The sequence below is a fragment of the Pongo abelii genome, chromosome 7, assembly GCF_028885655.2.
Source record: "Pongo abelii isolate AG06213 chromosome 7, NHGRI_mPonAbe1-v2.0_pri, whole genome shotgun sequence".
NCBI classification, from domain to species: domain Eukaryota; kingdom Metazoa; phylum Chordata; class Mammalia; order Primates; family Hominidae; genus Pongo; species Pongo abelii.
The window spans coordinates 23,869,277-23,896,980 of NC_071992.2; the positions used below are offsets into that span (position 1 = coordinate 23,869,277).

The following is a 27,704-nucleotide window of genomic DNA, read 5'->3' on the forward strand; positions in this document are numbered from 1 at the left end:
GGTTGTCTTGGCAACGGGAGGTGGAGAGGAGATGCGCCGAGGGATGGAGGTGTATGTCACCGAGGAGGCTGCTGCGCTCCTGCCCCACGCCCTGGGCCCTTGAAGGTACCGAGCACCCTCCCCTCCTTCTCCCCTCCACCCTTTCCCCTTGACTCCCCCGACTCTGCCCTACATGCACTGGTTTCAATAGGAGGAGGCACCCCTCCTCCCAGGCCCAGCGATCCTACCCATTCCTCACCACCCATGTTCCAGGCCCCTGGCCACAGCTGTCCTTCCTGGCATCAGCTCATTCCAACTCTACCTCTGGGGACCCTTGCACCAGAAGACAGCTCTCCTGGGGTGGGGCCTGGTGGGGGAGGGGCAATAGCAGGGGAGGAACCCAGGTCGGGGTGCAGCGGGGACCAGGAATCCTAAAGGGCTGAGGTGTCAAAGCCCCCGGTACCTGGTCCGCTGGAGGGACTGAGAGAGATCATCTAGGGCTGGAGTGGGGCTGGGGCTTCCCCTCTGTCTCTCAGACTCTGATTAAAGGGAAGTAAGGGTGGGGTTGAAGGTACAGAAAGCCGAGAGGCTGGGCTGAGGACGGGCTGGTTGTGGAGCGATGGCCGGGGTGGCTCCTCCTCCAAGGCTGTGCCCCTTTCTGCCACATTAAAGGTATGCCCCCTCCCACATCACTCTCCTGGCCTTTTTCTCTGTAGTTCCATGGATCTGATGCTTCATCCCCCACCCCCAGGTTTTCTCTGTACCTTCCCAGCCACCCCCACCCGGCTGCAGCAGCTCATCCTGTGTTCTGTCTCCCCTCTCAGCCACCTGCCTCCTTCCTTCCTCCCTTCTCTCTGGAGCCCATCCCTCAGGTTACTGTCCTCTCTGTCCCCACCAGCCAGATACTTTCTGTCCCCTCCTGGCCTCTTCCCTCAAGCCCCTCCCACTGTGCTTCTCCATTCAGACACCCCAGAGCCCCCTCCCCAGATTCTAGATTTCCCCAACAACAGCTGATACCATCAGCTGACCGGCTGTGGGCAGGGTTGCCAGGGCAACGGTGAGGGCTGCCTAGGTAGGCAAGTCTATGGTGTGGAGGTGGAGAGGACGCTGGGGCCAGGGCCAGGGTCGAGGGCAAGGCTTGTTGCCCTTCCCCGTCCTGCCCAGGGGGCCCGAAAGGCCAATGACAGGCTCCTGGGGTGGTTGAGGCTTTGCTAGAGACAGGGAAGGCACGTGCCTGTAAATTCTGTGCTGGGACCCAGGGGTTACCGGGCAGGAAGCTCCTTTTTAATGAAGCCACCCTAGGGAGAGATGGGGTCCTACTCTCTCTCTGCTGCACCCCATTGGAGTTCCCAGGGGATTCAGGTTACCGAGGGGCCAGCTGAAGTCTCAGTACTGAGGACCTGGTTGCATCCCTCCATTCTGCTCTCCCAGGAGAGAGCTCATCCTTGGGTAAACAATTCTGGCCTGTGCCTGCACCCCCACCTCAAGAGGCTGGGCCCCAGAGGCCTCAGTTGCTGCTGTCAGATGTTGCGGTGGGCATGAATAGGGTAGGAGGTGCAGGTGCCTGGAGAAAGCAGGCATTGTCCACCCGGGTCTTCAGTAGCCCCCTCCCCCGACCCACCGCCCACAGCAACTTGAACTCTGGCTGTTTAGGAGGAGGCTGAGGGGCTCTGGGTGCGTGTGTGTGTGTGTGTGTGTGTGTGTGTGTGTGCTGCAGACTGGGGTGTGGGAAAGGGAGAAGGACAGTGCTGGCTGATTCTGCTTCGTCATGACGCTGGGTTAATGCTCCTCTTGTTTGAAATGGATTGAGCTGCAGCGCTGGTGGAAGAGCGCTCACATCCACACATACACACCCTCGCCAGCCACACGCTATCAGCTGGAGGTGGGGAGGGCGTGGGGGAGTCGGCAGCCTGCCCGCCCGCCCCAAGACGAGGACTCCCCAGCACCGGGGGATCCAGGCGGCCGTGGCTTGCAGAGAAGCAGGGTGGGAGCAAGGAGGGTGGGGGCCCAGAGGGGAGATCAGACTGCTCAGCCGAGACCAGCTCCCCTCCTTCGCCAGCTCCCACCCCGCCCACCCACCCTAAGCCGGCATTTTTCCTGTTATTTGTGCTCCGGGGAAGCGCGGCTGGGTTCCTGGAAGAGACGCCTATTACCTAGGCTCCTGGGGGAAGTGGCAGCCCGTGGATCTGGCCTACGCCTCTCGGGCCTCTGTGGCCTCAGAGCGTCTGGGCCGCACTGTCTGGGAAGAGGTAGGTGGCAGGGTCTCCGCCTCTCCTCCCCTCTGTGGGCACTCTGGGTCACAGCGCTTGCTGGTGAGGCAGGCTTTGGGTGGCAGCAGGGTATCTGGGGGGAGCCCACCGTGGGCCCTGTTCAGTGGGAGGATGGGCCGGCCCCTGGGACCAGCTGGGCCTGATCTAATGGAACCTTCTGATGTGGGGAAGAGGGCCTGGGGTGTTCTCATCCCAAGGATGGGAACTGCTCCCAGCCCAATCCCCTCTTCGCTAGCATCTCTGCCTGGCCCACCTAGCTGAGCAGGCCAGCAATGAAAGGGATGGACTGTGGGGACACGGCGTGGGCAGGGGAGCATTCCCTCTCTGCTGAATACTGGCCCGCTGGCCTCCCCGCAACCACTCCACATGCTCTGGGGGTTGGAGCAGTACATTTAGGGGCCTGAGGCTGTTTGTTTGGAGCCTGCTTTTCAGGGGGAGTGGGAGAAGAGCCTGCCCCCAGCCAGTGGCTGGCCAGGCTGGGGTGGGGCTGAGTGAAGAGTGAGGCTGTGGCAGGGCACAGCTGCAGGCCCAAGCCCAGTGCTCCGCCTGTGCCTGCTGCTGGGGTGCTTGAAGGGGCCAGGGCTGAGCAGACATGCAGCTCCCACAGGGTTCTGGGGCTCCCCCTCCCTAGCTCTGTCCCACAGGGCCTAGCAGGCCCAGCCCCCTTTCTTGGGCAGACACACCCTGTGTGTCCCTTCCAGGGACCGGTTGCCTGGTTGTGAGAGTCAGGGGAGCAGGGACAGGTCCAAGACAAGGAAGGCAGTTGGGCTGTGGGAATGGGGAGCCCAGGGAAGGCCTCCGGAGCTGGGTAAGTGGAGGGCTCTGTGTGTGTTGCTGTACACGTGCACTACTCTGGGATGGATGCCAGGGAGAGGACCGGTGGGTGGGTGTGAGCGGGTGTTGGCAGCACCATGTGTCACAGTGAGGGGGCCTCGATGGGAGAGTGGGGGCGTGAGCTGGCACACAGGGCTTCGGAGTCTCCCCGCGTGCATGCGTCCTGCAACGGTTTCAGCGCGGGCGCTTCTGCCTGCGCCCACCTGTCCATCTTGTGTCTGTGCTGCCGGCCTCTCTGTGGTCAGGCGTCACACTCCTGGGTGAGGTTGTCCACCTGTAGGTGGATGTCTGCGGAATCCCTCTTCTAGAGCTCCTGGGTGTTGTGGGGACTGGAACAGGGAGGCCCCAGGATCCAGAAAGCTGAATTGAGGCTGCATCTCCCCCAGCTCTGCCAGTCCCACTTGTACAACAGGACCAGCTATAAATGAGGGGGAGCAGTCGGCCTGGGGGGCTGCAGGACGCAGAAAGCAGAAAGCGGGGTCTCTTCAGAGGGAGCGTGGAGAGGACACATAGAAACCAAGCCAGAGAGAGACCTAGGAGAAGATGGTTGCACAGATGTGTCTCTGGGTGGGCTAGAGAGGCAGGAGGGGGCACCTGGGCCCGGTTTTGTTGTTATCAAGAGAACAAGGGAGGGCAGGCCTTGAGCAGGGGGACTCTGGGCTCCCCACCCACCCAGGCCTGGTCCTTTATCCCAGTGTGAGAGGGTGCCCTGTAGTGCTGGGTTAGGGAAACCCTCATCCCAGCAGACACAAGGGTAAAAAACATTGGAGTAGGGGAGAGGGAGAAACTGGGAGAAGAGGAAGGAGTCCCCAGGCTCTGCCAGCCTTAGGACAGACTCGGAGTTCAGGCTTGGCCTAAGTAAGGGACACCTCTGATGAGCCACTGGCCCAGACCAGGCCTCAGCCTCCTGGTGTCCTTTTCCAGTGGGGGGGGTGGTGGGGAGCAAGGTGCCCTATCCCACCCACATCACACGCATGCACAGCACCCATGGGAGTGCCTGGCCCCTGCCCTGCTGCGCCACACTGCTCCACCCTCCCTGCCCCTCCCCACCCAGGATGCTGTTTTGGGAACTGGTGACCTAGCTGGATTCTGCCTTTATTTCTGGCATTGAATTGTTGCCACAGTAACTGCGGGGGTGGGGCTGGGTAGGGGAGAGGGTGAAAGGGAAAGAAGGAGGGAGGGAGAAAAGATGAAGAAAGCAAAGAAAAGGGACCAGAAGAGAAAGCAGAAAGACAGGAGGAAGAAAGGGAGAGAGGGCCAGGCAGTCGCACTGTGAACAGAACAGGAGAAGGCGAAGCGGGGCAAAGTTCCCTACCCACCGACGCCAGCCTGCTTGGATGACTTGCCTCATTTCATAATTCACTTACTGTCTGCACCGGCCAGCCTCCAGCCTGGCTGGACCCTGCTGCATGTGTGGCCCAGAGCCAGAGGCCCCCAGACTCCCAGCTGCTCTTCTACAGATGCCATCAACGAGCAGGACTCTGGGTGGCTCCACTGTCTAAGGTTAGCACGTGGGACCCCCCAAGTCCCACATTTTGATTGAAGTGGGATCTTTGGTACTCATTGAAAAGAGCACTTGGCTTTGGCCTCAGGCAGGCCGGGGTAGGGATTCTGGCTTGGCTTCTATTTGGGGGGCCTTCGGCAAGTTCCCCTCTCAGCTTCATTTTTGCTCATCTCTAAATGAGGAGAACGTCGTTTTGTGTGAGGTTTAGAGAGGATGTATGAAAGTCCCAAGTATACAGGGGCTGGCACCAAGCAGGTAGTGGTTGGCTGGAGACAGGAGCACAGCTAGACCAGGGGCCCCCCACCCTGAAGCTGCCATTCCGCCTGTGGAGGCTTCATTTCTAAAAGTCCAGGGGAGCCACAGTCTGGATCAGTTTCTGCCTGGAAGAAGAGCGCGCCAGGATGGGTGGGCACAAACTCGGAGGGCCCAGTGGGCGGGTCTTATCACCCACATCCCGGGGAGCTGTGGAGAGGAGAGGGTGGTGGGTGAGGTGGGGCTGGGCTGGCGGCTCAGATAAGGCAGGGATACACAGCTGGGGGAGGGTGGGGCTGAGATGGAGGGCGAGCGGCCGGCTGGCGTCCGACCAGGGCCAGGGGCAGCTGAGCTGTCCCTTCCGTCACCTGGACCTGCCTTCCTCTGCGGTGCTCTCTCTTCCTCCATCCCTCCCCTCTTCCTGCTGCAGCTCGCCCTTTCTATCTCTTTGTGCACGGAGGTCGCTGGGACCTGGGGGTGCAGGCACAGACAGGCGGGGTGCATGGACGGGAGAGGGGTCTGGATGGGAGGAGGTGGAGTGAGCCGGCATTGACCTGTGAGAAATGAGCTTTGACGGAAAGGGCTGCTTGTGGGTGGAGGAGACAGGGTGTGATTTGAGAGAAGCCAAGGAAACTCTCTCTCTTTCTCTCTCTCTCTCTCCCCCTCACACATGCGCGCACACACACACATACACACACTCTTCTCCACCCCCATTTTCCTGGCTGGCCTTCTGACAGCTTAAAATTTAACCAGTACAAACTTTATGCCTTAAGGCTAGGCCCACGTTTACATGCAAATGCCCCCTCAAGGGGTAAGACCAAATTTCTGCCTCTGTGGAAATAATTTATCAACCAACATGCTCTCTAACAAATGGCAGGGAGTGGCACCAGGGTGCAGGGCCCTGGCTGACCCCAGGAAGCAAACCCAGATGCTAAAGGGCAAGACCCAGCAGTGGGGTTGTGGGCAGGAAAGGAGTGGGGACAGAGCAGAGGTGAGAGGCCAGAAGCTTAGTGACTCACACCAGCTTTGCCTGGGTGGTATCGTGGTGAATGGTTTTAGAAATCAGACAGACCTGAGCTTAGATTCCACACAGCACTGTGTCCTTGACCAGCTACTTAACTTGTTCAAGTCTCAACTTCTTCATGTGCAAATGAGATACTCGCCAATCCAAGCCAACCCACAAGATTGGAATGTAAGGGTTAAATTGAAACAAAGATGGGCTGGGCAGGGGCTCACGCCTATGATCCCAACATTTTGGGAGGCAGAGGTGGGAGGATCACTTGAGCCCAGGAATTTGACACCAGGTTGGGCAACATAGGGAGACCCCATCTCTACAAAAAAAAAAAAAAAAAATTGTTTTGAATTAGCCGAGTGTTGTGGAATACTCCTGTAGTCCCAGCTACTCGGGAGACTGAGGCAGGAGAATGGGTTGAGCCTGGGAGGTCGAGGCTGCAGTGAGCTATGATCATGCCACTGTGCTCCAGCCTTGGTAACAGAGTAAGACCCTGTCTCAAAAAAAAAAAAAGAAAGAAAGAAAAAAATGTGAACTTCCCAGCACAGTGCCAGCCGTAACACAGACATTCTAAAAATGGCAGCTGTTCGTATGACGGTGACCATCAGGATTTTGAATCATGTTCTGAGTGCCTGTGCCTCTGGCACGGTATTTGTGCACGTGTTGAGTATGGGGATATATGACCACATACTCCTGAGACATGGCTTACCCTGGGCCACTCACCTCTCACCTCTCTGAGTAGCCACCACTCTGACAGATAACCACTGTCACACTCTGTACCCCTCCCCCGGCTGGTGTTCCAGGAAGATTCCAGGGCCTCCCCTAGGCTCCAGAACACGCTGAAGTTATCCATTCTCTCTCCTTTCCCTCTCTGTGTGCAGCCGCACACCCTCCTCAGAGTGACCCCTTCAAACCTCTGACTCACCTGTAAGATCTACAGAGAACCTTAATTCTCATTTTTTTTTTTTTTTTTTTTTTTTTTTTGAGACAGAACCTCACTCTGTTGCCCAGGCTGGAGTGCAGTGGTGTAATCATAACCCACTACAGCCTCAAATCCCTGGGCTCAAGTGATCCTCCTGCCTCAGCCTCTCAAGTAGCTGGGACCACAGATGTGCAACCACCATGCCCGGATAATTCTTCATTTTTTAAAAAGCAAAGACAGGGCTCACTATATTTCCCAGGCTGACCTCAAACTCCTGGCCTCAAGCGATCCTCCTGCCTTGGCCCCCGAAGTGTTGGGATTACAGGCATAGGCCTCTGTACCTGGCCACCATCTCTCACTTTTGCTGGGAAAATGGAAGCCCTGTATGGTTGTTACCCAACTTCTTTCCCTGTCCTCTCCTTTCCAGGGAGCGCAGCAGTGACACGATCATAGCTCACTGCAGCCTTGACCTCCCAGGATCAACCCATCCTCTTGCCTCAGCCTCCAAGCAGCTGGGACTATAGGCACACTTCACGACACTCAGCTAATTTAAAAAAAAAAAAAATCTTTTGTAGAGATAGAGTCTCTCTATGTTGCCCAGGCTGGTGTCGAATTCCTGGGCTCAAGTGATTCTCCCACCTCTGCATCCCAAAGTGTTGGGGTTATAGGCATGAGCCACTGCCCAGCTCATCTTTGTTTCCAGGGAGCCTTTCTTCCCAAAGCCAGTTTTGTACTTGGCTGTGAACCTGATCCCTTCCCTCCTGCTGCCATCTTGCTCCACCCACCTAGTGCTCACTGCCCCCTGCAGCCTCAGTCTTTCCTGTCTACCGTTCCCTCTCTGCTGTCTGCCAACACATTAAAGGCCTTAGGCCAATCTTATCTCCTCCAAAACGACCCTGCCCTTCAATCACACTTCTTGGAAGGGCTACTCCCCCTGGCTGTACCACCTGGCCAGCACCCCCGTCACCCCCCCAATCCCTAACCAGGAGGCCACTATGGCCCTGACATTCGAGCTGGAGGAAAAGCACTCCTCCTCACCTTCTCCACTGTGACACTCGGCTTCCATGATGTTCTACTCTCTCAGCCCCTCCCTCTATCCCTCCCTCCCTCCCATTCTTTCTCTCAATATGTTTTGCACATTTACTGTGTATCAGACCCTTTGCTGAAAACAAAAAGACTCACCAGAGACTCCCTGGCCCCTGCGAGCTGCCATCTAGTTTTCCTCTCTCTTTCTGACTGTGCCATCTCTGGCTATTTCTTTTCAGTTCCCCAGGTTCCCAGGATGCTGTTTTTGATCCTCCTTCTCCCTTGGCAATCTCGTGTTTGGACTACCATCTCTAGGCAAATGGCACCCACATCTCTGGTTCCAGCCTGGCCTCTTCCATAGGTTCCTTTCCTCCTGGACATTCCTACCTGTTCCCCTGCTGTACCCACTACAACCTCCACCTGTCAAAGTGACTTCCTCCTTTCCCCTTCTCCCAGTCTTTCGGACTTGCAGCCTCCTTCATGGGCACCCTAGATCCAGTCCTGCTTTGCACATTCTGCCTCTAGGGTTTCTCCCATTTGCCCTCTCTCCTTCCTGCCCAAGTCTAGATCTTTACAGTGCCCTGCTGAACTACTGCTGCAGCTTCTGGGCTGGTCTCCTGGGGGACCTGGATCACCTCTGCCTGTCCAGTCTGGCTCTCAGGCTGCCACCAGATTCATTTGCCCAAAACACTGCTTGAATTGTGTCACTTCTTTGCTTATAAAAAGTTTTTGAGCCTTCTGTGCCCCCCTGTTGCCAACAGATTACGACCTAACCCTAGGCTGGGTTCAGGGCCTCCATGATCTGGCCTCCATGATCTGGCCTCGACCTCCTGTCCCAAATGCATCTCAACCTCATTACCTCTCCAATCCCGCCATATTTGCTGTTCCCCAGGCAGGCCCAGTGCATCCCCATATCCCCACCTTATGCTGCTTTCTCTGTCAGGAGCCCCTTTTTCCATTTTTGCATGATCTCAAACTGGGCATCTTTCAAGGCCTACCTCAGATACCTCTTCCTCCAATAAACCCTTTCCCCTCTCTTTACACCCCAGCGGGAGGAATCTCTCCTGTGACTTTTCATAGTGCTTTATACTATCTTATATGGTACATGTAATTTTCTGCTTTGCATGGGAGTTACCTACATGCATGCCTTATTTCTGGAGGAGCAGCTTAGCTCCTCTGACTCATCTTTCTGTTCTCCATGAGACTTACCCAGAGTCCTGCTCTGTGTTCATTGCAGAATAGGTGCTCAGAAAGTATTTGTTGGATGGATGAATAAAACAATACATGACTAAGTAGATGGATGTATGGATTCAGGGGTGGATGGATGGATGGATGGATGGAGAGATGGATGGATGCAGGGATGCAGGGGTGGATGGATGGATGGAGAGATGGATGGATGGATGGATAGATGCAGGAATGGATGGATGGATAGAGGGATGAATGGATGGATGGATGGATGGTTAGATGCAGGAATGGATGGATGGATAGAGGGATGAATGGATGGATGGACAGATGGATGCAGGGATGGATAGATGGATGAACAGATGCATGCATGCATGGATAAGCATTTGCCCCTAGGGCTAAGCCAAGTGTATAGCTAGTTTGATACTAGCTATAAACAAAGTAAAGATAAGAGAGGAGAGAGAGCTAACAGCTCTTCAAGTATGTGTCAGAATTTATTCTTCTTTTCGCTTAATTAAAAGCATTACAAAGCAAGTACTAAGAAGGCAAGAGGAGTATAAAGTTCCAGAACGGAGTCTTTCCATGGGCACCAACACCTTGTGTGACTCTGATGGCCAGAGTCTTTTTTTTGAGACAGAGTCTCGCTCTGTCGCCCAGGCTGGAGTGCAGTGGGACAATCTCAGCTCACTGCAAGTTCCGCCTCCTGGGTTCATGCCATTCTCCTGCCTCAGCCTCCTGAGTAGCTGGGACTACAGGCGCCCACCACCACGCCTGGCTAATTTTTTGTGTTTTTAGTAGAGACAGGGTTTCACTGTGTTAGCCAGGATGGTCTCAATCTCCTGACCTTGTGATCTGCCCGCCTCGGCCTCCCAAAGTGCTAGGATTACAGGCGTGAGCCACCGCGCCCGGCCTGCCAGAGTCTTGTTTTGGAGATGCCGTGGTTCTAGAATTCCAAACAGATTTGAGAAATCTGGCAGATTCTAGCTTTCCTCACCCTCACCTGATACTGAGTACTAGGTAGGCACTGTGAATCGTGCTGAAGACACAGTCATTTTCGGCTCCACAACTCTGGACAAATTTTTAACCTCTCTGAGCCCGTTTCCTCATCTGTAAATATCTACCTTATAGGGTTGTTGGGGCAATGAAACAAAATAATCCTTGTAAAGGGCTTCTCAAAGTACCTAGCACATAATGAGCTTTCAAAAAATGATAGCTCTTTGCTCTGTCACCCAAGCTGGAATATGATGGTGTGATCACAGCTCACTGCAGCCTTGACATCGTGGGCTCAAGCAATCCTCCCACCTAAGCCTCCAGAGTAGCTGAGATGACTACAGCTGCATATCACCACATCTGGCTAATTTTTACATTTTTGCTAGAGATGAGGTCTCCCTATGTTGCCCGGGCTGGCCTCGAACTCCTGACCTCAAGCCATGCTCTCTCCTTGGCCTCCCACATGGCTCTTGTTGTTTTCACCCTCCTGCGATTAGCAGTCTGTCTAGTTAGGGAGAAAACATGTTCCCCGTAATCAAGTGCTTAGCTACATTGGTCTGTTTTTAAGTCCCACTGGAATTCAGAGAAGGGTTGATCCATGAGGACTAGACTAGTACAGGAGGCCTCCCAGAGGAGCGGCTTTGGGCTGGCCCTGGAAGGCTGGAGGCACCTGAGAGGCAGAGAGGTGGACAGAGCAGTGGAAGGTGTCAAAAGCAGGAAGGTAGGGCTGGGCGCGGTGGCTCACGTCTGTAATCCCAGCACTTTGGGAGGCCGAGGCAGGCGGATCACTTGAGGTCAGGAGTTCAAGAACAGCCTGGCCAATATGGTGAAACCCCATCGCTACCAAAAATACAAAAATAAGCCAGGCGTGGTGGCACACCCCTGTAATCCCAGCTACTCGGGAGGCTGAGACAGGAGAATCGCTTGAACCTGGGAGGCAGAAGTTGCAGTGAACCAAGATGGCACCCCTGCACTCCAGCCTGGGCGACAGAGCAAGACTTTCTTTTTTTTTTCCTTAACGAGGCAGGGTCTTACTCTGTCACCCAGGCTGGAGTGCAGTGATGCGATCTCGGCTCACTGCAGCCTCGATCTCCTGGGCTCAAGTGATCCTCCCACCTCAGCCTCCCGAGTAGCTGGGACTACAGGCATCCAGCACCACGCCTGGCTAATTTTTAAATTTTTTTTTGTAAAGACAGGGTTTCGCTATGTTGTCCAGCCTGGTCTCGAACGCCTGGGTTCAAGCAATCCTCCTGCCTCAGCGTCGCAAAGTGCTGGGATTGCTGGCGTGAGCCACTTATGCCCGACCTATGCAGTGTTTTAAAAATAATTTTTTTACATGAAACAAAGTTTGTGTGAAGTTCCGACGTGTGGATTTCCACTTGTGCGTCATGGTAGGCACTCACAAAGTTTCGGAGTGCGGATGTCAGGTTTTGGATGAGGGATGCTGAAGTAGAGCTGCTCAGGGAACCCTCTGTGTTAACCCTTCCTGGGTGAGCGCGGGGAGGTGACGGCGGGGACAGTGCCCCGAGCGGGACTGGGACCAGCGGCCGGGAGGGGAGGGCCTGAGCCGGGGCCGCAGGCCGGGCCGGGACGGGGAGGGCAGGTGCGGCGGGGCCAGGCCGTGGAGGCCTCCGCCCGGGCAGCCGGCTGACCCCTGCCGTCATTTCCTTTGAAGCCTGAGAACAATGGCTCAAAAACAAGCGCAGCCCGTCCCTCGGTCGCCTCCCGTCCACGCGCGCGTTCTCCGGGGCTGAGCGGATGGGAAGCCTCAGCCGCAAGGGGCCCGGCTGCCTGGAGACCAGCCGCCCGCGGAGGCCCCGCAGCCTAACGCCGCCCCGGCGCGGCCTCCCTCCCTTCTCCCCGCAGCCTGGAGAGTCACCGCCGAGGGATGAGGACGCGCCAGCCCGGGGGGACGCGCCGGCTGCTTTCGCGGCCCCGAACGCGCAGCGCCCAGCAGCCGCGCCAAGCCTGACACGCTGTCCTCTCCCCTCGCGCACAGGGCTCTGCGAGTGACCCGGCGGGCGAGCTCCGTGCTGCATGGAACGGCTGCAGAAGGTGCGCGGCGCCGCCCCGGGCCAGGGGCGGCGAGGGCGGGTGGGGGCCGCTTGGGAATCCAGGGCGCCACCTGGTGGCCACCCGCCGCGCAGCGCCGCACAGCGCCCCGGGTCCCCCAGGCCTAGGGCCGCCCCCGCCCCGCTCCCGCACACACGCATGTGCCCACCCGCCCGCCTTCTCGCTCTCCCCAGCAACCACTTACCTCCCCCGGGAGCGTGAGCCCCTCCCGAGATTCCAGTGTGCCTGGCTCTCCCTCCAGCATCGTGGTGAGTACCCCTCTCGGCCACCAGCACCCCCCGGCTGGGAGGGGGGAGGGTGGGGGACCCCTGGCTGCTAGGGGGGCTTCCCGCAGAGCCTCCCCAGTGGTGGTCCCGCCGGTGCTGGCAGGCAGAGAGAACCCAGAAATCCAGAGAAGCTCCCATATCCCCCTTCCACTGGTCTGGCCTCGTTACACCCGAAGTGCTAGGCAAAGGACTATCATGTTTTAAGGTGACTGATTTCTTAAAATAACAGAATTGTTAACGTCTGCAATGGCAGTCCGTTTTCTTGGTAATTAACGTATGTTAATGTCTGCAATGGCAGTCCGTTTTCTTGGTAATTAATGTAAGTCTAGCTAGCAGGGCCAGTGTCCTAGGCGGGGCTTTCGGCACAGCCATTTCACGCGCACCTTTCCCTTCAGGCCAAGATGGACAATCAGGTGCTGGGCTACAAGGACCTGGCTGCCATCCCCAAGGACAAGGCCATCCTGGACATCGAGCGGCCGGACCTCATGATCTACGAGCCTCACTTCACTTATTCCCTCCTGGAACACGTGGAGCTGCCCCGCAGCCGGGAGGTGAGGGGGCTCCTCTTGGGCAGGACTCCGGGGGAGGCCCCCCCAGCCGCACTGGGTGGGGACCCATCCCTCCCCTGCTTCCTTTCCTGGAGGTCTGCCTCGGCAAAACAAGAGAGGGAACTGTGCGCAGGAACCAACCAGTCAGTCCGTCCAGTGTTCAAGAGAGCAGGCGGAACGGGCTCTAGGCTGGCATGTGGTTCAGATGTAGAGGGGTGGACACATTTGGATGGCAGCAGCACACAGGAGGCACAAAGAGCAAGATTTGTGGAAACAGTTCAGAAGCATTGAGAGTGGGGGCTGGAAGTCTAGCGGAGGGACCTGTGTGATGTTGTGGCCTCAGTTTACCCTCCTGTAAAATAAAGGTGACCTTTCTGCCCATCCATGCGCAAGGTAGTGAAAGTGCAGGAGACAGTGCAAGGCAGGTACTCATCAACTGCCTCCAAGACAGGGTAGCGTCGTGGCTGACCAGTGACGGGGGCTAGACCATGGGGTGACTTCAGTACCTGCGTGATGAACCCCGACCTCATCCTTGGATGCTTCTTGGTCTTGTCTCTTCTATTTGTTTTGAGGCTCTGAGGACAGGACCAACTATTCCCCAACTGGTTCCCAGGCTAGGCACGGTGGCTCACACCTGTAATCCCAGCACTTTTGGAGGCCAAGGTGGGAGGGTCACTTGAGGCCAGGAGTTTGAGACCAGTCCGGGCAACATAGGGAGACCCCCATCTCTACAAAAATTAGCAAGGTGTGGTGGTGTGCACCTGTAGTTTCAGCTGCTCAGGAGGCTGAGGTGGGAGGATCCCTTGAGGCTGGGAAGGGGAGGCTGCAGTGAGCTGTGATAGAGCTACTGCATTCTAGGCTGGGCAACAGAGTGAGACTACAAGAAAGAAAGATGAGAGAGGGATAGAGGAGAAAGAATAAGAGAAGAGAGAAGAAAGTGGAGAGAGAGAGGGAGGAAAGAGGGAAGGGAGGGAGGAAGGCAGGGAAAGAAAGAAAAAGGAAAAAGGAAGTAGGAAAAAATTAAAAGAAAGATGAGAGAGGGAGAGAGGAGGGAAGGAAGGAAGCCCCAGGCGTACTTAGCAAGGCTTGTGTGCTTCTCTGTGCCTCCTGTGGGAAGGCTGAGGACTTTGTGCAGGGAACTGTGGGAAGGATCCAAGAAAGCAGAGGTGGCCCAGAAGCTGGCCAGGAAAGTGTGCGGCTTTGGGTGGGGGATGAGGTGGCCTCTCTGGAGTTCTAGGGAAGAGGCTGAATCTGCCCCCATAGCTCTGACCAGCCTCCTCTCCATTCACAGCGCTCGCTGTCACCCAAATCCACATCCCCCCCACCATCCCCAGAGGTGAGTCTGCCCCACACCTGCAACTTGCCCTGCCCTGCCCTGAAGGGGATCCTAACTCCCTCCCCTCACACATCAGACCAAGCTCTGCAGAGCCCAGGGAGTGGCCGAATCAGCGGCCCCCTGGCTGTCACTGGCCAGCTCTGTGTCCATCATTCTGTCGGACCCAGGACCTCAACCCTTTCTCCCTGGGTCAGGCACCATCAGTAGGTCCTTGGAACTGTGCCACAACATTGCCCTGGGTTTGGAGGGATGCAGCCTGCCAGGATGGAAGGACAGAGAGGGTGGTGTGAGCTGACGGGGTGCATGTGCGGGTTGGAGGGGGTTAGGGGGCCCTGGAGCCACACACTTCTGCTCTGCAGGTGTGGGCGGACAGCCGGTCGCCTGGAATCATCTCTCAGGCCTCGGCCCCCAGAACCACTGGAACCCCCCGGACCAGCCTGCCCCATTTCCACCACCCTGGTAGGTCTTCTCGGCACGACCTCATTGTTTCTTAAGACTTTCTCCATCAGGAACCCCAATCCCTTTATGCTCAGTCCCCCACTCTCTGGGGTATATGCTCGCCTCAGAGCTAAGTAGGCCCCAGGAGGCCAGGACCCCTCCCAGAGATGGGAGACCTGTCACTTTTTCTCTCTCCCCCAGCCGGAAAAGTGTAAAAAGTCCCAAACCCCTGAGGGACAGTGCCAGGAATGCCAGCCCTGTCTTGGCTCTTGACAGGGGCCAGTGAGTTATCCACCTTGTCCCGTTCCATCATCTCCATTCTCCTGGCCCCAGCCTCCCTGCCATCAGCATGTCCTCCTCCTCATCTGTTCTTCCTCCCACAGAGACCTCCCGCCCAGATTCCAACATCTACAAGAAGCCTCCCATCTATAAGCAGAGAGGTGAGGGTGCCCCTGGCTCACCAGAGCCCGCTTCCAGCTGCATGCTGGGAGGCCGTGCCCTGGGGCTGGGGGCTGGCTGGAGGGGGTCGGGAGGACAGCACATCACAGCAGCATGTGTGCCCCGTGCTCAGCGTGTACACTGCTTTTACCTGCAGGACTTCACAGGTGTGAAGGGGGAGGGGTGAGGGTAGCCAAGTTGGCCTCGGGCAGGGCACACCTGGCTGACCCTGGCCTTTGTCTGCAGAGTCCGTGGGAGGCAGCCCTCAGACCAAGCACCTCATCGAGGATCTCATCATCGAGTCATCCAAGTTCCCTGCAGCCCAGCCCCCAGACCCCAACCAGCCAGCCAAAATCGAAACCGACTACTGGCCATGCCCCCCGTCTCTGGCTGTTGTGGGTAGGAGAGATGGGGAGAGGGGAATGGGTGGTCTGGGAAACCCCTGCACTCCCTCCCCTTGGCTCTTGCTGCAGCCCGTGAACCCACTCCCACCCCTGCCCTATAGTGTCCTCGTGGGCTTTTTCCCGCCTTCAGGAGCCCCCAGGCTCCTCGCTCACTCACTCTCTGTGTTCCCATAGCGCTTGGTGTAAGTGGCCCTTTTATTGGTCATTCATTTGCTTTCCATTCATTTATTTCCTGACTCAACAGACATGTATCAAAGTTCTTCTGCATCCCAGGCTCTGTGAGGGGAGCGCTGGGAAAGAGAAAGATAAATGATAGATGGTTTGGTCCCCAGCGAATTTTATTTTAATTTTTATTTGTATACATTTATGGGGTACAGGTGTAATTGGTTACCTGCATACATTGCACAGTGGTGGAGTGAGGGTTTTTATGATATTGTTATCTGAATAATGCACATTGTATCCATTAAGCAATTTCCCGTCACCACCCCCCACACCCTTCTGAGTCGCCATGGTCCATCATCCCACTCTCTACATCCATGCGTACACACTATTAAGCTCCCACTCATGAGTGAGAACATGCAGTCTTTGTCTTTCTGTGTCTTGTTTGACTTAAGACAGTGGCCTCCAGTTCCATTCATGTTGCTGCACCCACTGAATTTCAGTCATGAGTGTGTGTGTGTGTGTGTTGCCTACCCAACTTCATGGCAAGGTGAGAAAATGTTACTCTTATTTTATTGTATTTTTTATTTTATTTATTTATTTATTTTTTTGAGATGGAGTCTCGCTCTGTTGCCCCAGGCTGTAGTGCAGTGGCACGATCTTGGCTCACCGCAACCGCCACCTCCCGAGTTCAAGCAATTCTCCTGCCTCAGCCTCCTGAGTAGCTGGGATTACAGGCATGCACCACCACACCTGGCTAATTTTTTGTATTTTTAGTAGATATGGGTTTTCATTATGTTGGCCAGGCTGATCTCAAACTCCTGACCTCAAGTGATCCACCCGCCTCAGTCTCCCAAGCTGCTGGGATTACAGGCGTGAGCCACCACGCCTGACTGTCTTTTTTAATTTTGAGACAGGGAGTCTTGCTCTATTGCCCAGGCTGGAGTGCAGTGGTGAGATCTCGGCTCACTGCAACTTCCACCACTTGAGTTCAAGCGATTTTCCTGTTTCAGCCTCGCAAGTAGCTAGGATTACAGGTGCCCACCACCACACCTGGCTAATTTTTATACCTTTATTTTTACTTATTTATTTATTTATTTGGAGACAGAGTCTCGCTCTGTCACCCAGGCTGGAGTTCAGTGGCGCAATCTCGGCTCACTGCAAGCTCCGCCTCCCAGGTTCACGATATTCTCCTGCCTCATCCTCCTGAGTAGCTGGGACTACAGGCGCCCGCCACCAGGCCCAGCTAATTTTTTTGTATTTTTAATAGAGATGGGGTTTCACCATGTTCGCCAGGATGGTCTCGATCTCCTGACCTCATGATCCGCCTGCCTTGGCCTCCCAAAGTGCTGGGATTACAGGCGTGAGCCCCCGCGCTCGGCCTATTTTTATTTTTAAATGTTTATTTATTTATTAAGACAGGATCTCACTCTGTTGCCCAGGGTGGAATGCAGTGATGCCATCACAGTTCACTGTAGCCTCAAATTACTGGGCTCAAGCGATCCACCTACTTCAGCGTCCCCCGTAGCTGGGACTACAGGCATGCCCTACCACACGGGGCTAATTTTTTAAAATAATTTTCTATAGAGACTATATTACCCCAGGCTGTTCCCAAACTCCTGGGCTCAAGCGATCCTCCCACCTCAGCCTCCCAATGTGTTGAGATTACAGGCATGAGTCACCTACCCACCCTACTTTATTTTTTAAAAAATTTGTAGTGGCCTTATCAAGGTCCAGCCCAGAGCAGTGCACAGAGGCTGCGCCATGTAAACACACTGACCCCATGGCGAATGACTCCCCGCCCGCCTGTGCTCATGTCTCCTAGAGACAGAATGGAGGAAGCGGAAGGCGTCTCGGAGGGGAGCAGAGGAAGAGGAGGAGGAGGAAGATGACGACTCTGGAGAGGAGATGAAGGCGCTCAGGGAGCGTCAGAGAGAGGAACTCAGTAAGGTAGCATCTCGCCACCCCCACCCTCCACCCCTGTGCAGGAGTCTCGCTATGTCGCCCAGGCTGGCATGCAGTGGCATGATCTCAGGTCACTGCAACCTCCGCTCCCAGGTTCAAGTGATTCTCCTGCCTCAACCTCTTGAGTAGCTGGGATTACAGGCGTGCCACCACCTCGCCCAGCTAATTTTTTTTTTCTTTTCTTTTCTTTTTTTTTTATATTTTTAGTAGAGACAGGGTTTTGCCATGTTGGCCAGGTCGGTCTCGAACTCCTGACCTCAAGCAATCCACCCACCTTGGGCTCCCAAAGTGCTTGGATTACAGGCGTGAGCCACTATGCCCAGCCCACCCTGTGTCTTTCTAGGGACAGAAGTTCTGGCTCCGTAGCTAGTCGAAGGGGTTCCTACCCGAAAAGCATGCTTTTTGGAACATGTCGGGGAGCCTCTTCTTGCCAAGACCCCAGGATTTTGCTTTTGAAGGGACACCTGGACTTTATGCTGCCTTTCGGGGGACACTACTTGATATTAGGGTTGAAAGCACAGCAAAGGGTGGTCCCATCAGAGCTGGGAACTAGCAGCCTGAGTGATCCATGGGAAGGGAAAAAAGGAGAGCATGGGCTACGGGCCTCCAGGGGAGGAGGGAGAACCATGGAAAAGCCATCGACAGTGACATGGGCCTGGGCTCTGGGCAGGGTGACCTGGGACAGGGACAGGGAGGCTGCCGTGGTAGAGTTCTACTGAGCAGCTCTGACTCCTGGCTCTCAAGGGTGGCCAAACCCATTGTGGCCATGTGTCAGCCACGAACCAGAGGCTCTGTGAGCTCCAGGGCACGAACCAGCCACTTGGGAAATGTCCGCAGTCCTACCTGCAGCGTGGCCCAACTCTGGACCTTTTAGAGATAAGAAACGAGTATTGGCCCAGCACAGTGGCTCACACCTGTAATCCCAACACTTAGGGAGGCCGAGGCAGGAGGATCACTTGAGCCCAGGATTTTGAGACCAGGCTAGGCAACATGGTGAAACCCCATCTGTACAAAAAAAAAAAAACAATTAGCTAGCTGGGTGTGGTGGTGCCTGCCTGTGGTCCCAGCTCCTCAGGAGGCTGAGGAGGTTGGATGGCTTGAGCCCAGGAGGTCAAGGCTGCAGTGAGCCATGTTTGTGCCACTGAACTCCAGCCTGGGTGACAGAGTGAGACCCTGTCTCAAAAAAAAAAGAAAGAAAGAAAGAAAGAAAGAAAGAAAAAGAAAAGAAAGAAACAAGTGTCTAAGTCTTGGCTCCATCTTCTTTTCTCCCTCCTCAGGTTACTTCCAACTTGGGAAAGATGATCTTGAAAGAAGAGATGGAGAAGTCATTGCCGATCCGAAGGAAAACCCGCTCTCTGCCTGACCGGACACCCTTCCATACCTGTGAGTGCTGTGGAGGGGGCTCAGAGTCACCTGGCCAGAGATGGAGGCCTGACTCTGTGCATCTGTTGACTTGTGACACATACAGGATGCAATGCCTGACCCAAAGCACGGCTGCTCTCCTGGGAGCAAGAATCCCAGTCATGGAACAATGTCAGATGATAAATGAGAGAATCGGCTAAAATAGAATTCAGCAAGTTTGGTTTAATTTAACAACCATTTATTGAGCGTTTACCATGTGCTAAGCACTGGGCATATAAGCCGGGAAAAAATCTAGTCTTGTCCTCTGGTAGCTTGCTGTCGGCGGGGAAACTGTCATGGAAACCTGACAGTTTCCTGACATGGAAACCTGGGGTTTTGGTGCAGTGTGGCCGGTATTGTGATCAAGGTGCGCAGGTGCTTTGGGAGCACAGCAACAGGGCCTGGGAGGCCAAACTGAGGGGTTTTGTTGTTGTTGTTTGTTGTTTGTTTGTTTTATTGAGACAGGGCCTTGCTCTGTTGCCCAGGCTGGAATACAGTGGTGCACTCTCAGCTCACTGCAAACTCCACCTCTCAGGCTCAAGCAATCCTCCCACCTCAGCCTTCTGAGTAGCTGGGATTACAGGTGTGCGTCACCATGCCTGGCCAATTTTTAAAATTTTCTGTAGTGACAAGGTCTTACAATGTTGCCCAGACTGGGCTTGAACTCCTGGACTCAAGCAAACATCCCGCCTTAGCCTCCCAAACTGTTGGGATTACGGGTATGAATCACCATGTCCAGCTTAAACTGAGTCTTGAAGGCTGAGACCAAGCAAGCCAGACAAAGTGAGCGGGAGAGGGTATTGCAGACATTGGGAATGGTGTGGGAGCGAAATTGGGAACATGAAACATCTGGCTGGCTGAGCCTCCAGGAGTCTGGAATTACAGAGTACAGGGTACACTGTGGGGTACTGGCAGTGAGGCCAAGAGATGGGGAGCGGGGCAGGCTTTGAATGCCGGGGCCTACTATCCAGCGCGCTACCCTGGACTTCCTCAGAGCTTGGCGGCTGGAGAGGAGAGGAGAGACTTCAAAACCCAGGAATGAAAGCTGCAAAGCCTCTTAAAGCCTAAGAGGGGTCCCAGCACGGTGGCTCACACCTGTTGTCCTAGCACTTTGGGAGGCCGAGGTGGGCGGATCACGAGGTCAGGAGTTCGAGACCAACCTGACCAACATGGTAAAACCCCGTCTCTACTAAAAATACAAAAACCCCATTAGCCAGGCATGGTGGCGCATGTCTGTAATCCCAGCTACTCAGGAGGCTGAGGCAGGAGAATTGCTTGAACCCAGGAGGTGGAGGTTGCAGTGAGATAAGATGGAGCCACTGCACTCCAGCCTAGGGAACAGAGCGAGACTCCGTCTCAAAAAAAGAAAAAAAATGCCTAAGAGGAAACCACATAGTGTCACTTCTTCATTGTAGCTGCCAGAGCCAGTCACTGGCCGCCTAGACTCAAGGGGAGTGGAGCTAGACCTTCCCCCTCTCCCTCCCCTTCCCTCTTCTTCTCCTTCTCCTCCTTCTCCTTCTCCTTCTTCTTTCTTTTTTCTTTCTTCTTTCTTCTTCTTCTTCCGGCAGGGTCTTGCTCTGTTGCCCAGGATGGAGTGCAGTGGCACCATTTTGGCTGACTGCAACCTCTATCTTCTGGGCTTGAATGATCCTCCTGCCTCAGCCTCCTGAGTAGCTGGGACTACAGGTGCATGCCACCATGCCCAGCTAAATTTTTTTTTTTTTTTTTGACAGAGTCTCACTGTCACCCAGGCTGGAGTGCAATGGTGTGATCTTGACTCACTGCAACCACTACCTCCCAGGTTCAAGCAATTCTCCTGCCTCAGCCTCTCGAGTACCTGGGACTACAGGCACACACCACCATGCCCAGCTAATTTTTGTATTTTTATTAGAGATGGGGTTTTGCCATGTTGGCCAGGCTGCTCTCAAATTCCTGACCTCAGGTGATCCACCTGCCTTGGCCTCCCAAAGTGCTGGGATTACAGGCGTGAGCCACCACGTCTGGCCTAATTTTGGTATTTTTAGTAGAGATGAGTTTTCATCATGTTGCTCAGACTGGTCTTGAACTCCTGGGCTCAAGCAATCCTCCTACCTCGGCCTCCCAAAGTACTGGGATTGCAGGCGTGAGCCGCCACGCCCAGCCAAGACTCCACTTCTTGATGACAGGTACCACAAGGTCTCATTGCAGAAAGCATGAAAGATGGGAGGCAACAGTGCAGGCCATCTTTGGAAACAATCTACCACACTCTCCAATAGACTAGATAAGGGCTAAAAAAAAGATGTGGGTCCAGAGAAGAGGGAATGGATTTGAGAATATATAGACAATTGAATCTGCTGGATCGAATCCAGCGGCTGATTGGACGTGGGAGGTGCAAGAGAGAGAAGCTGAGGTTTTTGTCTTCGGTGCTGGGTGATGACCAACTTGGAACTGAGATGATAAGAGAGGCGGATTTTCAGGGAAAGATGAGAGACTGGTTTTGGACATGTGGGGTTCGAAGTGCCCCATGTACAGCACTGTGGGTGGGAGGTGCATCTGGCAGAGTTGGGAGCTTGAGGGTCTTCAGCTTGCTCATATGTGGCAAGAAAATGGTGAGGAGAAAGTGAGATTGTACAGAGAGAGAAGGGAAGGGTGCCTAGGGCTTCCATTAAAGGGCCAGTCGGGGCTCACGCCTGTAATCCCAGCACTTTGGAAGGCTGAGGTGAGAGGACTGTTTCAAGTCAGGAGTTCAAGATCAGTCTGGGCAACATAGTGAGACACTGTCTCTATAAAAAATAGAAAAATTAATTGGGAGTGGTGGCATGTGCCTGTAGTCTCAGCTAGTTGGGTGGCTGAGATGGGAGCTATGATTGCGCCACTGTAATCCAGCCTGGGTGACAGAGTGGGACCCTGTCTCTAATTATATATATATATTAGAGGGCTGGTTTGAGGGCTGGTTGAGATCGAGCCCCAGAATGTGTGGGAGGATGGCCTTGAAAGGCCTCCCCTGTGGGATGGGAACTTGGATCCAGGGGCAGGCCAGATGAGAAGCCGAGGTTGTCTGCTGAGCGTTAGAGGGTGAGACTTGGTGAGAATGGTGAGGGTTTGGAACTGCCATGGAAGGGAGGAGAAACGTGCGAGGCTTGGCCTTGGTAGTGATGCTCATCTACATTGTGTGGGCTGTATGTCCACAGCTGGGGGCAGGATGGGAGCTGTTGGGTTGACCCTGGGTTAGTGTTTTGTAAGGATAGGTGCTGAGGGGCCAGGCTGCATCGTGGAGGAGCTGATGAAAGCAGTTGCTGTGCCCAGCCACAGAGCCGAAACTGAGAAGGTAGTGACAGAAGGTGGGAGGTGGGGGAGGTAGGAGGGGAATGAAGAAACTGGAGTTCTCCATGAGGTTGGTGGGCTGGGCGGTGGGGATGGAGCTGAGCCAAAGCCACAAAGTGAATGGTCCAAGCTCACAGTTTCTAGGCAGCACTGTGCAGCTGATGACAAGATCCTGGGCGTGGCCCTTTGAAAGGGTTATCTCATGTGGAGCAGAGGTGAAAACCACTGGAACTGGGGAATTCAAGTACCTCGAGGTTAATATGTGGTTAGGACATCTGAGTGTTCCCCAGAGCTCTCGGGATGCTGACTCTGTGGGTGGGAAGAGCTACAGAGGTTTATTAGGGAATGTGGAATAAAGAGTTAAGGCCTAAAGAATGATGTGGAGAGAGGATGCGTGAAGGTTGGATTCAGTGTCAGTGTTCTGCCAGAATCTTCTGTTCAGCCCAGATTAGCTCTTTAACTTCCATTTTGGCCTTGTGAAGTTGAAATAGCCAGATGCCTACCTCCGGATCATCTTTGGCGTCCCTGAACTTGTGGGTGATTAATGATCACATGACTGCGTAGGTTACTGTCATGTTAAAACAACCTGAATTCTAGAATCATGAACAGGCATGTCATTCTGATTAAATGGTGACACTGGAATAGTCGCTCTGGAACACACGTAAGCATTTTATAATAGAAGTAATTTGGAGGGGCAAATCTTCATGCAGGGTTTGAAGGTTGAAATTCTATCAGTTGGTTGAATAAATGTATACTTATTATTGTAAGAGTGAAATGCTTCAATAGTGAATGGTGATTGTGAAAGCTATTTTCTAAATAAAAATAAGTGTTAGGGGTAAAAATGAGGTTTTGTTCTCAATAATCAAATGCTTCCAAGCAACAGATTTCATAAGAATATTTTAAGAAGAGGCTGGGTGCAGTGGCTCACACCTGTAATCCCAGCACTTTGGGAGGCTGAGGCTGGCGGATCACCTGAGGTCAGGAGTTCAAGACCAGCGTGGCCAACATGGTGAAACCCTGTCTCTAACAAAAATACAAAAATTAGCTGGGCATGGTGGCGCGTGCCTGTAATCCCAGCCACTCGGGAGGCTGAGGCAGGAGAATCACCTGAGCCTGGGAGGCAGAGGTTGTGGTGAGCCAAGACCGTACCACTGCACTCCAGCCTGGGCAACAGAGTGAGATTCCGTATCAAAAAACAAAATATATATATATACGTATATATATATATATATATGTGTGTGTGTATATATATGTATATATGTGTATATATATGTGTGTATATGTGTATATATATGTGTGTATATATATGTGTATATATATATGTATATATTAAGATAGTTCCTCATAGTTTTGAATCTATGGAGGTTAACTATTTATACAAAAATGCTTGTGGAAACAGTTGGTATAGACGCCAGCCATTTCTAGCAATTGGAGGTGAAGGCATTTTGAGATCACCTCAAGCTAAGGATCTTAGGTACAAAGTTATTTCCAGGAAAACATATTACTGGAAACAAATTTTCTTGAATTATAATCTGCAGTACTTCAAAATTTAGAGATCCTATTAAATGTGCAAGTTGAGACTGAGGTCCAGTAATGCTGATGTGAAGTTGTTGACTGCTGGTACAATCCCCAGTGACAGTGCTGAGAACATGACTCTTTCTGTAGTATAATGTCAGACTGTTTTTTTTTTTTTTTTTTTTTTGAGATGGAGTCTTGCTCTGTCACCCAGGCTGGAGTGCAGTGGCGTGATCTCGGCTCACTGCAAGCTCCGCCTCCCCAGGTTCACGCCATTCTCCTGCCTCAGCCTCCCAAGTAGCTGGGACTACAGGTGCCTGCCACCACGCCCGGCTAGTTTGTTTTGTATTTTTAGTCGAGACGGGGTTTCACCATGTTAGCCAGGATGGTCTTGATTTCCTGACCTCATGATCCACCCACCTCGGCCTCCCAGAATGCTGGGATTACAGGTGTGAGCCACTGTGCCCAGCCTAATGTCAGACTTTTAAAATCTGATTACTAGGCCAAGCATAGTGGCTCACGCCTATAATCTCAGCACTTTGGGAAGCCAAGGTGGGAGGACTGCTTGAGCCCAGAAGTTCAAGACCAGCCTGGGTACCATAGTGAGGCCTGGTTTCTACAAAAAATAAAAACAAACAATAAATATATATATATATATATTAGCTGGGTTTGATGGCGCATGCCCCTAGTCCCGGCTACTGAGGAGGCTGAGATGGGAGAATCACTTGAGCCTGGGAGGTTGAGGCTACAGAAAGCTATAATCACACCACTGCACTTCAGCCTGGGTGACAGACTGAGACCCTATCTCAAAAATAAATAAATAAATAAACAAACAAACAAATATGAATACTAGCTGAGCAGGTGGCCCATGCCTGTAGCTCCAGTACTTTGGAGGCAAAGGCAGGAGGATCACTTGAGTCCAGGAGTTCAGGTTCAGCCTGGGCAACATAGTGAGACCCTATCTCTGTTAAAAATTTTTGACCAGGCGCGGTGTATTTTTTAATAGAGACAAGGTTTCTCCATGTTGGTTAGGCCGGTCTTGAACTCCTAACCTCAGGTGATCTGCCCACCTTGGCCTCCCAAAGTGCTGGGATTACAGGCATGAGCCACCACACCTGGCCAAAAAAAAATTTTTTTTTTTTTTTAGATTTGATTACTAACATCGTTAATAAAATTATAATAATGTAATTATTGTGATTCGATTTTAGATTTCTTTGTGTATCCCAGAGGTTCATTTTCTGATGTGAGCCTTGGCTCTGGCTGACTCAATTTTCACATCAGGCATTGGGCCCAATTGTATATTTGGGCCACTTCTAGCTAGAGAGAAGAGGGATGGCGGTAGAGACAGCTGAGAACCACCAGCACTGTATTGCTTGCTGAAGGTGACCAGTAGGAGCTGGGAGCTAGCAGAAGCCCGCCAGGATCCCCGCAGCATGACCCCTTCCTGCCCTGCCGCCCCAGCTGTGGAAGGCCAGTGAGGTTGCTCTCTCAGGAAGGGCTGTCAGGGCCAAAGGGACTGAACCCAGGACCTTTTGCTCTCTTCCAGCCTTGCACCAGGGAACGTCTAAATCTTCCTCTCTCCCCGCCTATGGCAGGACCACCCTGAGCCGGGTAAGGTCTCAGGACCAGAGATATAGACTACGTGGGAGGAGCGTGCATGTGGGGTGCTGAGGGACTGAGCCACTTGGGCACCCTCAGGGAGCAGGGAGACCCCCAAAGTGAAGGGGACCAAAGGCGAATATCCCCGACTGCCTCTGATTCCTGTGTGTCCTTTCTAGCTACAGTCCACAGAGTTCAGCCCATCAGGGAGTGAGACTGGAAGCCCAGGTGAGAAGTGGGGCCTGGTGCCGGGGTCTGGAGAAGGGGCTTACACAGGTCCCTGGGCAGCCGGGGTCTGGGCTGTGGGCAGGGGTCTGGTGAGGTCAGGCGTGTTGGCCTGCTGACCTCAGAGCTGTGTCTGACCCACGCCCCTTCTCTCCCGCAGGCCTGCAGGTGAGTGCCTCCTGGAGGGGAACAGGCGGAGCACCAGAAGCCGGGTCCTGGCACCTGAAAGTGTCAGGGGAAGGGGGGTGTGGGGCCACAGAGTTGCCTGGTGAAGAAGAAGCCGGGGTAAGGCTGGGAAGGTCTCCCTGCCCCGCTCTGGCTCACTGCGGCTTTGGTCTCCCCAGAACGGAGAGGGCCAGAGGGGGAGGATGGACCGGGGGAACTCCCTGCCCTGTGTGCTGGAGCAGAAGGTGAGGGGCAGGCGACACAAGCGCCTGTAGCGGGGCGGGAGGCTGGGGAGATGCCAGGCAAGTGGAATGCGCTGCGGGGTCTTCCTGGTGTTGAAGATGGGAGGGATGGCAGGGAAATTGGGGGAGACAGAGGGCAAGATGGCATGAACCCCAGTGGCCTCTGCAGGTTGATGTGGGAGGCCTAGGGAGTCGAAGGACAGGACATTCTGTGAGCCTAAGATTGCCCCTCCCCCCACCCCCAGATCTATCCCTATGAAATGCTAGTGGTGACCAACAAGGGGCGAACCAAGCTGCCACCGGGGGTGGATCGGATGCGGCTTGAGGTAGGCAAGGAAGATGCCCTGGATGGGTGTGGGTCTGTCCACAGGCACTGTCCTGCCTGGCGGAAGACCTGGGGCCTCTTTGAGTAAGTGTCCCCTAGGTCACTGGGCACAGCCCCCACCCCATGCTGAGCTGCCCCGATTCCCCCATGTAGAGGCATCTGTCTGCCGAGGACTTCTCAAGGGTATTTGCCATGTCCCCTGAAGAGTTTGGCAAGCTGGCTCTGTGGAAGCGGAATGAGCTCAAGAAGAAGGCCTCTCTCTTCTGATGGCCCCCACCTGCTCCGGGACGGCCCCCTTACCCCTGCTACTTCAGGGTTTTTCCCCGGCGGGTTGGGAGGGGCAGGAGGTGGGGTGGAAATAGGGTGGGCTCCTTTCCTCAGGTAGAGTGGGGGGCCAAAACCTCTGCAGTCCCCGGCAGTGAGCTACGGACTCTCTTCCCCCTCACAAGGCTGGGGGCCTCCTGCTCTCGTCCCTGGCCCTCCCTGCACAGGGCAAAGCCAGTCTGGGTTCTGGCACACAGAGTTCATGTTTGCGCCCTCTCCCTGCCCCTCCCCCCAGAGGGTGAGGAGGAATGAGGGGCATTGGTGGTTAGGTCGGTTGGCTGTCTTGAACAGCTGGAGGGAAGATGCAGGGGTGGGAAGTGGCCAGGCAGAAAGAGCTCCAGGCTCTTGTTTCGCCCACCCAGCCCTCCCATACTCACTGCTGACAGCTTTCCTGCACTGCAGCCTCCTGCTCCTCTGACTCTAGTGGGAACAGGCCCCAGCTCAGCCTCCAGCAGGGAGGTCACCCCTCCACTTCAGCTTGCCCTGACCTCCGCTCGCAAACCCCGAGCTTCCAAGCCTTTTGCTCCAGCCCTGCGGCTTCCCCAGAAGCCTGGGCTTAGGGTGGAGATGCCGCCTACACACGACCCTGGCCCTCCACCTGCCTCCAGGCCACGAAATGGGAATTCCAGCACTAAGCCAGGCACCGGGCAGAAGCTGGGCCTTCCGCCTCCCTTGGATGGGGTCAAAAGGCCAGGCCTGGCACATTTTGGAGTGTCCTGGCTACCAGCTCTCACCCACACCCACGCACCCCCCCACACACACTATGCTCTCTCAAGAATGTAATTTATTGGGGCCCCCCCAGCTGCTTTCCTCACCTGCCCCTGCCCTACCTTACACCCCCAGCTTGACTTCTTTCCAGTCCACGTGTGTATATAATGATATCTATATTTTTGCCCAGGTCTGGGTATTGCTCCTGCCCAGACCCTGGCATCCCTTTCCACTGTGTGTGTGACCATGCTGGGGGAGGGGGACTCTGCTTGGAATTAAAAGTTTGCATTGGGTCCCTA

The 27,704-nt window shown here is 54.4% G+C and overlaps 1 protein-coding gene across 11 annotated transcripts; it reads left to right on the top strand.

Annotated features, from left to right (window-relative positions):
* Positions 1 to 27,704, top strand: DMTN (dematin actin binding protein). 11 transcript variants are annotated; one of them, NM_001133449.1, is given in 16 exon segments: positions 39 to 105; positions 11,971 to 12,026; positions 12,218 to 12,292; positions 12,706 to 12,861; positions 14,150 to 14,194; positions 14,554 to 14,653; positions 15,016 to 15,072; positions 15,317 to 15,469; positions 17,459 to 17,583; positions 18,876 to 18,981; positions 25,364 to 25,428; positions 25,596 to 25,644; positions 25,802 to 25,809; positions 25,986 to 26,051; positions 26,294 to 26,374; positions 26,527 to 27,704. In NM_001133449.1, coding segments are annotated over 15 exon segments (1,218 nt in total). In that variant the 5' UTR covers positions 39 to 105; positions 11,971 to 12,008; the 3' UTR covers positions 26,641 to 27,704.

Excerpts from the sequence above, each read along its gene's own strand:
- DMTN (XM_024250623.3), top strand. Across the intron at positions 12,293-12,705 it reads GCTCTCCCTCCAGCATCGTG|GCCAAGATGGACAATCAGGT; the intron begins GTGAGTACCCCT and ends CTTTCCCTTCAG. Across the intron at positions 26,375-26,526 it reads TGGATCGGATGCGGCTTGAG|AGGCATCTGTCTGCCGAGGA; the intron begins GTAGGCAAGGAA and ends TCCCCCATGTAG.